This window comes from Manis pentadactyla, chromosome 1, assembly GCF_030020395.1.
Source record: "Manis pentadactyla isolate mManPen7 chromosome 1, mManPen7.hap1, whole genome shotgun sequence".
Lineage (NCBI taxonomy): Eukaryota > Metazoa > Chordata > Mammalia > Pholidota > Manidae > Manis > Manis pentadactyla.
In genome coordinates, this window is record NC_080019.1 from 48,015,554 (window position 1) to 48,033,749 (window position 18,196).

The 18,196-nt window shown below is 46.3% G+C and overlaps 1 protein-coding gene across 3 annotated transcripts in view; it reads left to right on the top strand.

Moving 5' to 3' along the window:
• LIMD1 (LIM domain containing 1) overlaps positions 1–17,464 on the top strand; it is a 73,615-nt gene extending 56,151 nt beyond the window's left edge. The window contains exons 3-9 of one of the 3 annotated variants that reach the window (XM_057497613.1): positions 4,768–4,835; positions 7,178–7,240; positions 11,102–11,232; positions 11,854–11,905; positions 12,400–12,468; positions 13,635–15,123; positions 15,228–17,464. In XM_057497613.1, coding sequence (XP_057353596.1) covers positions 4,768–4,835; positions 7,178–7,240; positions 11,102–11,232; positions 11,854–11,905; positions 12,400–12,468; positions 13,635–13,772 — 521 coding nt within the window. In that variant the 3' untranslated portion in view covers positions 13,773–15,123; positions 15,228–17,464. Of the gene's footprint in view, positions 1–4,767; positions 4,844–6,880; positions 7,086–7,177; positions 7,241–11,101; positions 11,233–11,853; positions 11,906–12,399; positions 12,469–13,634 lie in introns of those variants that run through there. The other 2 variants (XM_036899345.2, XM_057497618.1) reach the window with 2 other exon arrangements.
• The last annotated feature ends 732 nt before the right edge of the window (positions 17,465–18,196 follow it).

The window sequence follows — 18,196 nt, forward strand, 5'->3', positions numbered from 1 at the left end:
AAAATCCCAAACATTGAAATGTATAAAGTAGTAAGAGAAATTCCCATTTAATATAACCGACTTAACACTAGACAAGTATTCAAATAAAAAACAACTTTGTAGTCTATCAGCGCTAACCACTATTAGTTTTAATGTACAATCTTCCAGTTTTTTCTCTTTTGTATGTCAGTGGTGTGTGTATAAGCCCCTGAAATGGAATTGTACTATGAATAATCCAGCTTTTTTCACTTACTAATGGATTTTGAGTATCCTATAGTATAAGCATTTCCCAGAGTCACTAGAGCACTTATTTGAATGGTATTTTAAATGGCTACATAATCTTTCATCATTTACATGTACCCTGTTTGATGGAGTCATTTTCTCTAAGCCTGTCAGTTTGGATCTAAGTAAATATTTGTTCACATTTCTGGTTCTTTCCTCCTCAGCCCCACCCAGAGATCAGCATTTTTAACTTTCCTCTTTAGGGAGAGTTTATCATTTTACACTCATCAGTGGCTTACAGAAATATGCAATGGCAGCAATCATAAACAGCTGTGATCATTTAAAAAATAATTTTTTATATCATCAATGAAAAAGTTCTTACTTGATTTGTGTTTCTTAGAATACTCGAGGGTTCAAAGCTTTGGCATTTAATGATCTTCCTCTGTGAGTTTTTGGAACAGAGGTAATCTGATTAAGACAAAAAAATGCATGCCTAGCTCAGATTCCTCAGAACGTCCTGACCGCATTCTGAGGTTGGTGTTCTCCATGCACTGGGTCAAAAGCCTCATCTCTCCCTAGATGTGCCATTTCAGGTGGCCCGTTGTGCTTTCTAGTGACCTGATCAGCAGCTTCGGCCTTGCTGCCTTCAGTAGAATGTGGTTCATTCTTGTAGGAAATTCCTGAAGGGAGCAGAGAAACAAGGGAGCCCCACAGACCCGACTGGACCCGGGCTGTGCTTGCGGTCAGACATTGCGGGGATTGTTTTCCATTGTGTCTGGGCAGCTCCTCTTAGGGTGGACTGTTCGTGTCTTTCTTGTCATCTCAGTTGCTGGGAGGGACAGAAGGCAGCAGGTCGGCTGTCAGCCCAGGTGCCCGATGGTGATGAAAAGTAGAGAATACTCTAGGTTATTGTTTTCCTTTTGAAAACTGTGAGTCCTCTGGGATTGTTTTATAGAGGGAAGAGTTATAAGTAAGTGAAATAATTAACTTCCATGGCTGTCAAGGGGATTCCATTGGTGAACCCCAACGAATTTGGCTGTATGCACTCATTCTTGTTTCCCTAGTTGAGCAGGGTAAGGAAATACTTGTCAAAGTTCTCTAATCCTCCAGAAGTGAGGGTAACTAACTTTGAGGGAAGGCCAGGAGGTTTGGAGAGCTCAGTACCTGCAGCCTTCCATCCTATTGCCCCATCGCCCTTTTCACGCTCCCTCAACTCCCTTACAGTTTGTCTCAGGCTATAATTATAGACTAATATGTGGTCATTGCAGGAAAAAAACAAATTAAAAATTACCCATTTCCTGTACTCAAAAATAATGAATATTAACATTTGGTATATATCTGATATGTACAAGCATACATGTAGTTATGTGATCATATAGGCACACTTTTATGCCCGTTTTTAAGTATTTCAAATATCGGTGTCATTAAATCTTTTTTTAAACAGTCTTTTTATGGCTGCATAATAGTATACATGGCCATAATTCATTTAATAGGAATTAGACATTTGGTTGATTCTCATTTTTTGGTAAGCTTCTGTAAATGATGCTGAGATAAAGGTCCTTTAAGCAATCTATTTCCTCAAGAATAAAGTTCTGCTGTAGAATTTTTGGTCAAAATAACCTGAACTTTCTAAATTCTGTTGATATCTAATATCAAATTTTCTTTTAAAAACTTGTTCCAGTTTCTACTACCCCTTGCAGAGTGGAGAGTGTCTGTCAGTGTCATTACTGTTATTCTTTTTAACTTTTGCCAGTCTGATAGAGCATAGTGTATCATTTCAATTTGCAAATTTTTTAAATCATGAGAGAAGTTAAAAGATTTTATTTTATATTGGTTTATAGTATCTCACCTAAAGAAGTTTTTGTGTGTGTGTGTGTGTGTGTACAGATTAATAAGAAGAACAGGAAAGTGCTATAGGAAATAATTTTTATTTACCCACCACCCAGAATACACAAACCTTTATATGTTGTCATTTTGACTTATTTTTTATAAAGAAAGTAAAATATTGTAAATTGTGCTTGACTTGGTTACATTCCCATTCTATTTTTCCCCTTTCCCCAGAGCATATGCTGTCATGAATAAAATGTATGGACCCTTCAGTCCCAGTTTTCTACTGTTGCCACAGATGCAACCGTCTATATACAACATACGGTACTAGTTTGTATTTATGTATGGGTGTGTGATTTAACTTAATATGAACTATCTATCATATTAATTTATCTTTGAGCAGTTTTCCTTATATGCATATCAGTATGTTCAATTCTTAATGATACCTACAAATCTAGTTCATTCAGTTTGACTGTTGGGTAGTATTGAGTCCATTGAATATAACTCCAAATTGGACCTCAATGTATTTTTCAGTTTTTCCATGTTGGTGAGTGTTGAAGGTGCTTCTGGATTTCTAGGTTTTCTTTTCAGTGTTGCAGTGAACATCCATACATGCATCTCTTTCTACCCTTTGGGATATCTCCTCAGGGGCATCCCTACGAGTTCGTTGTGGGTAATGTGGATTCTTAGCTGTATGAGCTCTTGCCAGATTCTTCCCAAAGTGGTCGATCCATTTGACACTCCCGTCAGCAGTGTGAAAAGCTTCTTCTTGTCCCCCACTTTCACCTAGACATGCTAGTGTCAGGCTTAGTGATTTTTGCCGTCTGGGAATGGGAATGAGATAGCATCTCATTGCGGTTTTAATTTGCATATCCTGATTGCTGGTGGGATTGAATATCTTTAAATGGTTACAGCCTAGAGTTTAACAGGTTTTTCTCCTCTGAACATTCCCTTTCTGTCCTTTACTCATTTTTTCCATTGGGTTACTTGTCTTTGTTGTATTAATAGTTAATATTTCTTTACATTTTAGATACTGGTACTTTATTATATGTGTTATAGCTTCTGGACCCTGGCTTGCTTTTCCTTTTATTTCTACAAGTCAGCATTTTTCTCTTCCATTGCCAAGCCCTCCTAGTATAAGGCTGAGTTGAAATTACATTATATCCTCAAGGAGTATAGCATATACTCAGCATTGAAGTTCGGTCGGGAGCACTCAGAGGCCTGGAAGAGGGACAGCAGTGTGGCTGGCCGCAGCAGCTGGCACACAGAGAAGGGTCTGCCCGGCCGGGAGAAGGGGTGACAGGCAGGGAAGTGGATGGCCAGCCTGAGAGCCTGCAGCGTTCCCTCCTAGCCGCCGCCTCCAGCCCGCCCCCAGGTCTGCAGCCATGTTCGCCAGTGGCCAGGGGCACACTCTCTGCCTCCTCCAGCTCCTCGTTCTGCCACGTGGCCTTAGGGCCACCAGCCCGACCCTCCCTCTATCTTCCTGCTGAGGAGCATTTTGGCTTTTCAGCAGTTTTGTCTTTTGAACTTTGTGTATGTAGTTTTTGTTGAATGCAAGTTTAGGTTTTTGATGTCATATTTATGTCTTTACTTTTACAAGGTGTGCTTTTTATATCTTACCTAAGAAACTCTTTTCCATGCCAAGGTCAAAGACAGTTGCCTGGATTTTCTTAAAATAGCTTTTATTTTTCACACTGAGGTCTTTAATGCATCTGGACTGTTCTGCTTTTGTAGTTAAATTGACGTCCTTTTTTGAGGCTTTTCCTCTGCATCAGTGCTCTCACAGGCCTCTCTGAGCTCCCAAGTCTGCGTCAGTGGTGTCCTCTCCACCACCTCGTGCTCCTTGCCTGCTCGGGGGGGTACCAGGCAAGGATGCTCAGGGGCTGCTGCAGGGGTCTCTCTGCACCCCCAGCGTCTGTGAGTGTTTGTGACACTGGTGATTCAGGCTTCATGTGTGGACCCTGGTTCCACGGGCCTTGATTCCACTGATATTTAGGATTCATTCAGTTTTTGAAATTCCCATGGTGTCTGTTGGGTCTGTTTTGTGCCTGGCACTGCATATGTTCTCAGAGATGGGAATGCAGATCCGGGGTCTCATAAAGGTGCTCATGCTTACCTTGAACATGTGGGCCATTGTGTTTTTTCCTAAGGGATCAAAGGAATTGATAAATTATGTTATTCTGTTGGTGTCCTACCTTTGTGGAAACTGATGTTACATCTAGAGAGGCTGGGTGCTTTTAATTTTTCCTATTCTTGCTCACCACATTTAGATTAAGAGAAAACAAGAAAAATCATCCTTCCAACAACATATATTTTCTATACTTCAGATGAAAATAAGAGTTGCCCAATTTATACGACTTTCCTATAGGTTGTCCCCAGCATCCCTGGAGAACATATCAAAGGTCACAGTCCCAAATGCCTGTGGGAGCAGCCGTTTCACAAGAGACTGTTGCCCGGTGCCTCCGCTTGTGTGTGCCTCTGCCATTGGTCTCCAGATGTCTCTCTGGCAGCTTTCTCTGCAGAGGAAGTGCAAACAGTGGGTGTGGGGTGATTCCCAAGACCCCTGTGGTCTTCCTGCCAAGCAGCACCACCAGGGCCTTATCTCCTGGCCTAGCCTGCCCATTGCCGGGGCCACCCACAGCTTTCAGCAGCCAGAGGCTGTTATGACAGTTGGCACTTTTTGCATGTTTACTGCTTATTAACATTTTCTTTTTACCCGCCTTTGTGTCTTTTCCTTAGGCCGGAAGCTGAGAGGAAAAGCCTTTTATTTTGTCAACGGCAAAGTGTTTTGTGAGGAAGACTTCCTGGTGAGTTTGTCTCCTGCTTGTAGTCCTGACCAGAGTCCGGGTTGGGGGTATGTGGAGGCTGGGACCAGGCAGAAGAGGGTGCTTTCTCGTGATCCCCAGCATCGCTGGGAAACTGTGCTGCCTAAGAAAGGGGTCCTGGCTTTCCTTCTACAGATGCACGAGTGGCCCATATTCCCACGGCGAGTGACAAACCACAGAGCTTTGTGTTTTGAAGGGACTTAGGGTCACTCTCCTGTTCTCTCGTGGCTTTGCCCATGTCTGCCCACTCCACCCATTATCTTAAACCTCTGCGCTGGGATCCAGGCCTCTGTTACTTCTTACCCTGCCTGTCCTCAGTGGGAATTCAGCCTCCCCCACCCATCGGAAGTCCATCGTGCGCAGTGGCTCCCAGGTCTGAGCTCCCGCTCTGCCCAGCACGTCAGGCTGGCTGCCAGCCTGCTGCTCACTGGCCGGGTCCCGGGGCTGCCTCCAGCTCCTCACACTGCACTTGTCTAAGCGACAACACTGCCTTGCCTTGGGTCCTTGCTGCCGAGAATTGTGACCTAGGCTGGTCCTCCATCCCCCAGCCCTCCTCTTTCCCGTCTCTCCCATGATTCAGCCAAGCGTTGAGCCTTCTGCCACCATGGCCTCCTTGTGGCTCAGCAGGGCTGTCCACACCACCTGCATGTCATTCTGGCTGCCCAGGTCCGTGTCACCAGGGTTCCAGCATGTGCAGAAGCTCCCAGTGGTCCTTGCCTGCCTGGCTCCCAGCGTGTGTCTCGCTCACCCTGCTGCTGGCCACCTGCACACCCGCACAGCGTTGTCTTCGTGCCTTAGCCTGTGCATTTCCCCTGCTGTGCCTGGATGACTCCATCGGCGCTCCTTGCCCCACCCCCACTCCCGCTGGGGCTTGCCCTGGCAGGTCTGTTAACACCCTGCATGATGCCCACTGCCCACCTACAAGGCATCCCCCTGCTCCTGACTGGAAGAATGCACATCCTTACCTTTCCACCATCAGACTGTCACACAGTGCCAAGCCCTGCATCTCAGGGTTGAGGAATGGGAGATGCAGAGATGGCTTGGGGCTAGCTTCCTGGTGGATGTGCGGTTTGATTCATTATGACTGTGTTTGCCAGTAACAGACAAGTAAACCCAAATTGGCCGAACCAAAAAGGATCGTTCCAGCAATTCCCTCAGGTGTCATTTTTTCTTTAGTTTTTGTGTAAGCTCTAGGTTTAGGCACTCTATAATGGTAGCACTCAAGAGTTTATATTTCTTCAGTTTCAAATCTGATGGGCCTGGGTGCCTGTCGTCTCTGGGGGTCTCACGGGCTCTTGTTGGGCCACATGCCCATCCCTGGGCAAGTCATTCATGCGGGAGGAAAGCGAGGCTCTGCCTGGCAGGTCTGAGTCAGGGCCCTGCCTGGAACCCAGCATGGGGTCAGCCCCACAAGAACCTGGGGACCATGGGACGGGGGTGGGGCTAGGCCCCAAGTGAAAATAAAGAACTGTTACCCCTAGAATGGGAAGGGGTGCCAGGCAGCAGAAACCTGTACTTCATGGTGTGGAGTTGAGGAAAGTTTCCTTTTTCTTTGTTCTCCACCTTCCTTTTCATTACATTTCTCCAAATAAGTTGTTTGCAATATCTAAACTTCTAGTATCTTCCAGAGTATAGTATCTACTGTTTTCTGAAGAGAGTTCCTCATTCTTTTAGGATTCCACCCTGTATGTGTGTTGGTAAGGTAAAGGAGATGCTATTTATCAAGTTTCTTTGAAACTAGCTATAAAAGGCATTAGCTTTTTAGCCACAGTCAGCCTTCAATTTGAATCCTACCCTTAAGCCTTATAGGCTGTGTGACCTTGAGAACTTCACCTAACCTTTCTGAGCTTCCATTTGAGAAATGGTGTAATTGCAGAATTGTTCTAAGGATTAGAGTGGTGGTCTCGAACTTGAACATACATTAGAGTCCCCTGAAGGGCTTATAAAAACACATTGCCAGGTCCCACCCCTTGAGTTTCCAATTCTTGGGTGGAGCCCAAGAATTTGCATTTCTTACAAGTTCCTAGGACTCAAGGAATGAGATGCACTGGATCAGAGACTAAAGTCTTCCTATGCATGGCCCCTTTCTCAGAGCCTGTCATGTCATCAGTGCCCAGGCACAGTTGCTGGGGCAAGTGGTGTTAGTATTTTGATGGCTTTTGTGGTAGAGATACGATATGACTCATCACACGGACATGCTGTCTTCAGGGAAATGACAGATTCCTGTACAGAGTGAGAAATCTCTTGTAATCTTCACTGGTGGGGAAGTGGCTGGATTCATCTGCTCTACCCGGATTTAACTTTCTTTTCTCTTTCCTCTGCAGTACTCTGGTTTCCAGCAGTCTGCTGACAGGTGTTTTCTTTGTGGACATCTGATCATGGACATGGTGAGTAGGGGCAGCTGATCAAGATGATAGCATGGTGGGTAGGGGAGGCATTCAGAGAAAAAAGAAATTAGCAGTTGATGACAGTGTTTTCTACCTTGGTTTGTGGCTATGCATAGTTCACTAAAAGAAGACCTTATGGAATGCAGTTTGCTGGCTTTAGTAGAACTCACATGATTGGCTTTTACTGGTGGGAGCATCCAGCCTTCCTCTGATTTTCTGTGGTTTTGTGCAATCCCAGGTAAGATGGCAAATGGAGCCTGATTTTATCGCAGAAATCTCACCTGTCTTGACTTTGGGTGCAGAAAGTTGGATAAACTCAGTTATTTTTTCCCTCATGTTCTGCCAGGCTCAGTTTGTTCCTGAGTTTTGGGGCCTGTCATTAGTTCTGAGAGAATGGAACAAGGAGCAGATTTCATATATTCTGGTCCTTGCTCAGCCACTGGCTTTCTGGGCTTGTCTTGGGCCTCAATATCTTTATCTCTTTAATCAGGACAAGTTTTCCTTCCTGGCCTCCGTATAGGGTGTGGTCGTGAGATTCATGCATACAGAATTCTTATTCTGTCTCAGGGATCCACTTGTTCACCACTGGAGATTGTCCCTTAAGAATTTCTTTAATATATTTTACCTTTTTATTGAAAAGCAACTCATAAAGGGTGCACATCGTTTAAGTGTACAGCTGAATGAATTGTTATGTATCATTTGCCCATGTAACGACACCCAGATAAAAATGCAGAACATTTCTCACATACCACACCCAGAGGTTCCGTATCTTCCAGTCCAGGCTCCCTTTCCCACAGAGGTACCCACTATTCTGACCACTGTTGTGCCAGATTGTTTTGGTGATCCTGGAACTTGATGTAAATGGAATCATATGGTCTAGACTCCTTTGGGTCTGTCTTTTCTCACTTATAAAAATGTTTCTGAGATTCATCCATGTTGTTTGCTGTGTCAGTAGTTCATTCATTTTCCTTGCTAAGTAGAATTCCATTGTATGGATATAGCGGTTTATCTGTTGCCTGCTGATGGGGCTTGGGGTGGTTTCCAGTTTGGGGCTATTTATGAATAAAACTTATGCAAACACTCTTAGGCACATCTTTTGACATGAACACTCATTTCTGCTGGCTTTATGCTAACATGTAAAGTCCAGTGACCCAGAGCCTTCTCTGTTCATGAAGAGAACCTGCTGCTGTCTGGGTTGTGCCATGCCACTGCAGAGCTTAGCCCCGTGAGAGGTGGCCCTCCACTAGTTCCCCCAGGGGAGGCAGGCAGGAGCCACACACCCTCACCCCTGCCTTCCCCAAGTACCTGCCTGGATCCACAGGGATCCATTTCTTTAGTGGAATTTGCCCTTGATTTAGAGTCCTCTGATAAACCTGCCATGTATGAGATCAACAATGTCCAGAGTTATGAACACAATCTTACCCTATTCTTATTTTGGGCTATCTTAAGCCTTCTTTGGGCCTCAGAGTATTTTCTCTGTCTATTGCTACATGACAAACCACCCCATAGTTTAGTAGTTTTAAAACAACAGTGATTTGCTATTTATCATGACTACATGGGTTAGGAATGGGGTCAGGGCTGGGCAGGGTGATCCTTCTGCTCTGTGTGGCATTGGCTAGGGTCACTTATGTGGCTGTGTTCAGCTGGTAGCAGTTGAACACCCAAGATGACCTCTCACCCTCTAGCCTCCTACACAGTAGACTAGTGTGGACTGACTGACAGCAAGAGAGAGGAGGCACAGGTTGCCAGGCTGCTTAAGTCCTTGTCCAAGAAGTCTCAGAACATCCTTTCTTCCTCATTCTGTTGATGAAAGAAAGTCACAAGACCATTCCTGATTCAAGGATTCTCCACTTCCTGGAGTGAGCGTCAGCCTTACATGCAGGCAGGAAAGGAATTAGGTTTTGGAGACCATCTCTACCACACAGGATAATGTGAAATTGAACCTGGCCTCTTGCAGGTCTTCTCTGGGACTTGTCTGTCTTTTAATAATTGACATGAACACTCATTTCTGCTGGCTTTATGCTAATATAAAGACAGACTTTTAATAATTGTCTGTCTGCTGGTGGCACCCAGTTTTAACAACAGAACCCTTAACTATGGCCAAGAATTGTAATAGTGCAGAAGACGATTCCTTCAGATACCACTTTTTAGTCTCCAGCAGAATCAACCAGTTGTCCAACTCTGCATAAATTGTCTGTGCCCCCACCTTGTTAACAGAGGGGAGTACTCTGGGCTTGCAGGTTGGAACTGGGCATTTTCTCACGTTAAAAAAATTATCACAACTAGTCAGAATGCAGCAAATGGCATCTTTATCCTACCACCCTTTAGGCATAGTATGACTTAAATTAACTTAAGGGTATCTTTCTGGCAAGACAGCTTTAGTCTGGGGGCAGAATGATTCCAAGTTCCAGATTGCCAGGGGACTTTGGAAATCCAGCCGGGTGCTCCTCCTTACACAGATTGAGAGGGGCCTCAAAGGTTAGGGAGACACTGCAGACAGTGAGGAGCCTGGGAAGCTGGAAAAGCACACCAAGTCCTCCACTTGCCTTCCTGCTGCAGTGTGTGAGGTGTGGCCCTGGCCTCCAGAGGTGGCCTTGGGGCCCTAGAAGGAACTGGAACACAGCACATCCTTCCTACGGTTCTCACGGCACACTGACGAGGTGTTCCTCGGTTCCGAGTCCCCTTCCTTCTGCCTGTTTGAAGGCCTCCCGCGTGGCTCCGTGCTGGGGTGCTAATGACCATTCTGTATATTCTTCGTGGTGGATGTCGGGGGCAACCTTGCTGGTGTGGACTCCATGGTTCAGTTGTTTGTGCCAAATGTCATGTCACAGGGAATTTCAGAAGTGCGTCTTGTATTGAGTCAGCCCAGGTGCCCTCAACTGCAAATTGTAGAAAAACCCAGACTCACTTTAACTTGAGCCAGTGATTTTCAAACTTTAACGTGCATTGGAATCATTTTATTAAAACCCCGACTGCTGGGCCTTACCCTAGAGTCTCTGATTCAGGAGATCTGGTCTAGGGCCTGAGGATGTGCAGTTTTAACACATTCCCAGTCATGCTGGTACTGCAGGTCCATACTTTGAGACCCATTGACATGATAGGAGAAATGTTTCCTCTCACCTAACAAGAGGTTTGGAGGCAGGCATTTCTGTAGTGAGTTAATTTGGTGATTCCCTGACATCCAAGGATGTCCTTTCCATCTCTTCCCTCTCCCACCCTCCTTGTTTCAGCTCCGTTCTGGTTTTAGGGTGGTCTCTTGGGGTTCCTGATACTGCATACAGATCAAAGGGTTCTGAGAGGAGGAAGCTGTGGGGGGCTTTCGCTTCACTGTGTTTGAGAATGACAGAAGAGAGGCTTTGCTTACACTGGGATTGAGATAGTCAGGTCCGAGTCACAGCTGCTGGGTTATCATTCTGCAGGGGCAACACCGCTCAGGAAGGGGCACCCATGAGGCACAAGTTAAGGGTTTTTTCTGAGCTTCTGCCTCTTCCACGTGAAATTCCCTTTAATCTCCCCATGCATTTGCTGCTTCCCAAATCTGGAATGGATCTTCTCATGGCTCTGGTTCACGTAATTCCCTGCAACGAACTGTGAAAGTTTTTCGATAGGGAGCCCTCTCAGTTCCCTCCTGGAGGTCTGTGAGGCACAGGAGAGGATCCTGGGTGGTTTCCTCCTGTTTGTGCGTCTAACGTGATTCCCTTCCTGCCCGACATCACTTGAACATGGCCTGAGTGGACGTCGGATGAGTGTGTTCCATGTGGTGTGAGTGCTCACATGGCCCTCAGCCTGATGTGTCTCTCCCTTCCACTGTCCTGTTGACCCCTTTCTGCTGAGCTCTGGCCTCTTCCTTTGTGCCCCCAGATCCTGCAGGCCCTGGGAAAGTCCTACCACCCTGGCTGTTTCCGCTGTGTCATCTGTAATGAGTGTTTGGACGGGGTGCCCTTCACTGTGGATTCAGAGAACAAGATCTACTGTGTCCGCGATTACCACAAGTAAGGCGGGACATGGGTGGGGAGGCAGCCGCGTGACCCGCGCTGACCTCGGCACTGTTCCGAGGCATCTGCAGGCTGCTGTACTGTCAGTCCACAGTCCAGCAAAGGCTCCATCATTTTGGGGGTGTAGCAGGGGCCTCTGGAGGTCAGTTGATACAGTGTAAACAGGAACTGGTCAAAGAGCCATGTTTACTGGAAGAAACAACCAAAAAGCCCTATAATCAGATTCTGGGCTTGGCCTTTGGAGGAATCTGCCAAGCCATGTGGCTCCAGCTTCACCTGACTTCAGAAGGCACCCATTTGGCACTGGTGTCCACCACCTTGGGTTTGCCTGGGCCTGTACTGGGCACCATGAGGGGAGTAAGCACATAGGTTAGTCGCCTCATCCCTAGTAGAGTGAGAGGGAGCCAAATGTGCTTGTTACTGCTGGCAACACTCCGAAAGCCCAGCCCAGAGAGGGAGCTGGCTCTTTCTCGGAGGGCTGGGGGGATTCACTAGAAGAGTGATGGGCAGGGTCAGCTGTAATGACGGCCGCGCAGGCTCCAAGCCCAAGGCTCATTCTGGGTCTTACCTCCTGGAAATGCCACAAAATGCATTTTATGTCTTCGCTTCCCCTCTCAGGGTGTTGGCCCCCAAGTGTGCAGCCTGTGGGCTTCCCATCCTTCCACCTGAGGTAAGATGCTTTTTCAGACTTGTTCTGGGGGTCTTCCATGTTCTGGGCTCATTTCAACCATCTGTGTCCCATTGTTACACCTTTTAAAAAATCCTTCTACAATCTCAGCTCTGAAATAAATGGTGTCCTCACCAAGAAGCCCCTTCTCCTTAGTTCAGTGCCCTTCTTGTGATGTTTGTTCCCATAATCAGGTCCAACTCTTTGACTTGACAAACTCTGACAAACTCCTAGATTAATCTGTTTAAGAATGAATCTTAAACATAGGTGGTATTTTCGTTGTTAGCTCTCACATTCCACAAGGTAGAACTATTCTCCCTCCCACGTCCTCTCATCCGCTGGAGAGGTGGCCTTTTTCTTAGCAGTGTCGTGTCCACCACCAGTGGAATGTTCCTCTCCTGAGTCCACTGCCTTGTTACTGTAGAACCCCGTCCATGGCATGTGCAGCCCAACAGGCCCCCCAGCTGGCCTCTCACTCCTGTTTTTCTTCGGTGCAGGGCTCAGATGAGACCATCCGAGTTGTGTCCATGGACAGAGACTACCACGTGGAGTGTTACCACTGCGAGGTAGGCCTCCCTGCCCAGGCCCCCAGAGCCCGTTTTAGGAGTCCAGAAAAGGCCTCTCAGGCTGGCTGGTCAGCAAGACATGGGCACGGCTGCCCTCTGGAATGGAGGAAGTGGGGTGAAGCCTGATTTGGAGGGGGAGGCTGAAGCAGATGTGGATCTGAGGGTATCTTTATGATTTTCCCATGTTCATAGCTCCCAAGTCCAGAAACTGTCACGGCCACCCTGCAGAGTGGGACGGTTATAGGGAGTGTGGATTCACGCACCACATTGTCAGGAGTGTGATTTGGGAAATAGATTCCCTCTCCTCCAGCTCTTGGCTGTTCAGTCTGCTAAGAGCCCCCTTCTCAGCCAATGCCTGGAAACCATGAGAAATTCCCCTTAAAAATAGGCATGTCCCTGGTTGGTATGAAGGTGGGTGGGGGCGCATCTGCCCCTCCTCTGTCCTTGGGTCACCTCTCACCAGCCTTTGTGAAAGGGGCAAACACACTTTAAGTATCCATGGAGTTTCTGCCAGAATTAAGTGGACTCACCCATGGAAGGACAGTAGATTTATTTTGTGAGGTGGTGGGTAGGGTGAACAGTCATGGGTGGGGTGGGTTGAGTGAGGCTTGACCCATTGCCAGCACTGAAGATGTAGATGGGAGTCACCATCAGTAGTGCCTGTGTGCTGGAGGGAAAGGCGATAAAGACATTCACTTGACAGTTCCGTCCAGCAGAAATCTGAGAGCCACCAGTCCGAGTCATGTGTGTGTAATCTTGTTCTCTAGTAGTCACATTAAAAAAGTAAAAAGCAGGTAGAATAAATCTTACAATAATTCATTCAACCAATATATCCAAAATGTTATTTCAACATGTAGTCAACGTAAGAATCTTCCATGATATATTGTGTATCCTCCTCCTAAGCCTTGGATATCTGGTGCATGTATACTACACACTGACATCTCATCTCAGTTCTGACCAGCCCCGTTTTGAGGGCTCCACAGGGACACGGTCTGGCAGCACTGTCTAGACCGTCACTGGGCAGGAGCTGCGCAGCTCTGCCCTGGCCTGTTCTGCTTGTAGAGAGTCACGCAGCACCCTCTGCTGGTGGGCGGGACTTTGACCTTCCTGTCAGTCTTGCGATCCCTTAAATGTTGCTACTACCTTCTGTGTCTGCCTCACCCCAGGACTGTGGTCTGGAGCTCAATGATGAAGACGGTCACCGCTGCTACCCCCTGGAAGACCACCTGTTCTGTCACTCCTGCCATGTCAAGAGACTGGAGAAAGGCCCCTCGTCCGCAGCACTGCACCAGCACCACTTCTAGCTGGAGCGTCTTACAGACCTCCTGGCGGGGATGAGGAGCCAGGGTTGCAGGATGTGAAGGCTGCCAGTTCATTCCCCGGGCCTCAGGGGGGTGGGGAGAGAAGAGGTAGGCAGGTGAGTTTCTGTGTGTGGGGAGGTGCCTTTCCTTTAATCCGGGAAGTGAACCCTACCTGTCTGCTATGTGTACTTTCCAAGTGCCTTTCTCCAGTGCCCCACCTTCATCTGATTACTCAGGAAAACACTCCAGCAAGTGTGTGGAGTGTGACAGATCGCATCCGTGCAATTGAATGAATGCTCCAGTCCCGTCTGGGAACGGTACATGCTTCAGAGGGAAGGTTTATGCTGAGTAGATTTCACAGTGTCCTCTGAAGGGAGTTTTCAGCTGCCGACACATTTGGCTCTTTCCCTCCCCTTAGGAAATACTGATACCCAGCACCCCTACACCCTGCACACACAGCATGATTTAAAACTGCACATGCACACACGCATGCACGCACGCGCGCACACACACACACACACGCACACACACGCGCGCACACACACACACATGCACACACGATTCAAGACTTCCTTCAGCCCCAGAACCTAAGTTCTGTAGAATGGCTGCACATTTTACATTCATTATGGCCATGTGCCTTGTATCTTACGGAAGAATTTTCTTGGTAAATCATAGCCAGGTTTGGAAATAAGTGACACAAGGTTTTCTCCTGGTACACTGACAGCATTCTGTGTGCCCCTGCAAGGCTCCCTTACAGGCAGCTGGGGGCCTGATGGAGATGTGCCCTGTTCTGGCAGAGTGTGCTTGGGGACAGGAACTTGGTGCGGGCACCAGGCCTCTTCTGCCCACCTCTGTGCCGTCTTCCCCTGGACCTCTCAAGGGTCTGTGACTTTGTAGTCGCTCCTGCAGAGGCAAGTCTCAGGGTTTCTTGTGCCTGTATGAGCTTCCTTAATGGTGGGCCATTTGGAAGTCCTGCCCACTTGCTGAGGGCTAGCCCCTTGTAAATGAGGAGAGAATTGCATGTGCGAGATCTCTAAGCCAGCATGGGAAGGAGCGCCTCAGTATTAGTTCCTATGTTCGTTTCACAGGTTTCTCTCTCGCCCAGATTTTGCACAGACATTATGTTTGAAGAAACCAGTATATAAGGTACAATGCTTTTGTCTGTTTTTAATTTTTTCTTTTTTGTTTTTGTCATTTCCCTCCACTTTCAGTCTTCCACACATTAAAAAATACCTCACAGTTAAGAGCTTCACCAAATCACAGATAAGGAGGAAATCAGCTGTCACACTGGACTCGGATAACCTTCTTTTTGGTGGTAGAAATCTCTGGCTTCACAGAGGCCAGCTTCCAGCAGGTCAGGGCACTGTGAACTGAACAAAGGGTCAGGTGGGAAAAGATCTGATTGAAATTGGGGTGCTGTTGCCTTGTGCATTTCATTATGCTGCCCCCCCACCCCAGGTGGCAGGCGCTCAGGGAGGGCCACACACTGGCAAGACTTCAAGGCATCACTTCAATATGCACAGAAGAGGCAAAATTTGCCCTGCATCTCATACCCTGAGGCCATAGGTCAATATCTCTTGATGTGTCAATGAGAAGATGCTACTAAAAAAAAAAGGTGGGCTGGCATTTGCCCTTTCAGCCTGTGCGGAGGGCCCCATGGCCTAAGTCTTGTGGCAGAAAGGGGGTGGCCCTCTCACCCCTACCAGCCGGGCTGGGGGCACGGCAGCCGGCATCTGCTCTCTGCCTCCTCACCTCATGCCTAGGTGGGGGCCCCGGGCAGCTGGGGCTGCAGAGTGTAGTCGGTGAAACCCAAAGGCACGTGGGACTTGCAGACTCTTCACTGGGCCCAGCTCTGCTTCTAAGCCATGTTTTGACTCACTGGTAGCAGTTGCAGTAAGTACTGAGCTGGCATATTGGATTTTCAGTTCCATTTTTATTCATTCTGTTGGGAGTCCTTTGTCCCAGACTGTGTGCTTTCATTGACTCCTTTTCACTGGCTGAGCCTTCTGAAATCCTGGGAGTGCATGCAGCTGGGGCAGTGAGCCCTACAGCTGCACCCCTCCCTCGCATCAAGCCGCCTAGCTCAGCACTGGCGGGGTTGGTGGGCCCGTGAGTCTTAACTTGTCCTTGGCCAACCTAGGAATGTTTCTGGCCTTGCTGGTACACCTTTGCTCTTCTTCCAAGTCAGAGTGAAGAAAATTGCCTTGGAGTCATTGTCAGAAGTAGCAGGGATTTGTTTGCAAATTGGGTAACTAGTAAGTTTATACATCTGTGGTTAGATTTTTAAATGAACTTTTAGACATGGTCTTATTGAGGTGATTCAGCTATCTCTGCACATACGGCATTTTAGATCATCCAAGAAGAAGAGAATTTCCAAATACCCTAGAAATCTGAGCAGCAACTTGTTGCAGTGTCCCAGAGAGGGTACTGGGGAAGAATCTCCTGTCAGTTTTGTTTCTCAGGCCCTTCCACAAAAGCCATGAACAGATGTTCACTCACCTGGTATCTGAAACACTAAGTTATTAGCCAAATAGAACCATAATAGGGTTGTATTTTTAGGCACCTGGAAAGCACCTGGTAAACCAGGATGAATAAGTTTGTTTTAAAAAGTAGAGCAAATCACCCTTCCTGAGTTCCCTGGATGACTCCAGGACTCTAGATAAATGAGAATTATGGCCTGAGATCCCAGAGCCAGCCTCCATCCAGCCTTCTCCCTTCCCTCATTTTGTCCTTCCGTTTTGTGTCATCTACCTAGCTAGGGCCATTCAAAACCTGCCTGGGTGGTCCGAGAAAAGCCTAGTTTGTCCTACTGTATCTGGATCCTTTTCTGATGTTATTCCCCCATCTCTCCAGGAGTAAAGGGTGATTTGTTCATTTCTCACCATGGAAGGGCATTTAATCTTGTCTGGATCCCATTTTAGCTGAGTCTGCTTACGTTGTGCCAGTGGGTTCTGGGTGGCCGAGGGACAGTCAAGGAGTTTGATCATCTTCAAGTGCCACCATCACTTTGTTTCTGTGGGCTTGAGGCACAGATACAAAAGGAAAAACAGACCTGTTAGTATTTGAGAGGATTATTTGGAATTCCCCATCCTTTGTGGGTTGTTTAGTGTGCCATTTGCCATGTGTGTGGCAAGGGTGAGGGCTGCTGGTGTTCTGGCAAAGACTGCATGCAAGGCTTGACCCCGACTGCTGTTGTCTGATGCACTTGTTAAAACTGTCTGCCAGGAAGCCACGTATTTTGTACTCTCTTTTGGGCCAGCAATAAGTCCTAATTTCCCAATTACTATTTTACTTCAAATAGTAAAAGAGTAAAAAGTTAACTTCATTTTAAAAAGTAATAGGAAGAAATTAGTTAAATATATTAGCTATCTATTATTCTGAGCCAGAACTGGGCAGATGTGGGAAATTTCCATATAGTGTATGAAAATTTCACTGTGCAGGGAAATTATTTTCCTCTGTGTGTCTTCTTTTACTACAGAATTATTCAAAAATGTTACTGTTACTATAAAATTATTCAAAATGTTGCTATAAAATTATTCAAAATTTTACTGTTGCTATAAAATGATTCAAAATATTGTTACATAAAATTATTCAAAATATGACAAAACTGCATCATTTTGTAGACTATTAAACTGTTCTCCAACAGAATGATGTTTACTGGGTCTTGTGTGTGTATAGAGTGAGCTACAAGGGCTTTTTGCTAACTAGATTTGGTCTTTTAGAGCTTTGGATTCTTATTTTTTTCCTAGTTACAACTATAAAGTATTTTTTTTAAAATTATAGTTAATATTCAATGTTATGTCAGTTTCAGGGTACACCATAGGTTTCAACAATTTATATACATTACAAAATGCTCGCTATGATGTTACCAAGTGTCAGCATACAAAGTTATTACAATATTATTGACTGCATTCCCCATGCTGTACTTTTCATCTCTGTGACTATTTTATAATTGGAAGTTTGTCCCTCTTTCTCCCCTTCACCTATTCTGGCTATGCCCCCATCCCCATCCTCTATGGCAACCACTGTTTTTGTTCTCAGTGTTTATGAGTCTATTTCTGTTTTGTTTGCTTTATAGTTTAGGTACCACATAAATGTGAAATCATATAGTAATTTGTCTAAATGACTTCACTTACCATAATACTCTGTAGGTCCATCCATATTGTCACAAATGACAAGATTTCATTCTTTTTTATGGCTGATACAATTCTATTATATATATGCACCACACCTTAGGCCATTCATCTACTGATGGACACTTAGGTTGCTTCCATATCTTGGCTATTGTAAATAGAACTGCAAAAAACAGGGATGAATGTATCTTAGAGCTCTGGATTCTTAAAGGAACATGTGGGTGCTGAAACTGAGGGGACTGAGATTTTACCCCACTTGCAAGCTAATAAGGCAGCAATGCCATGGTTTCATGG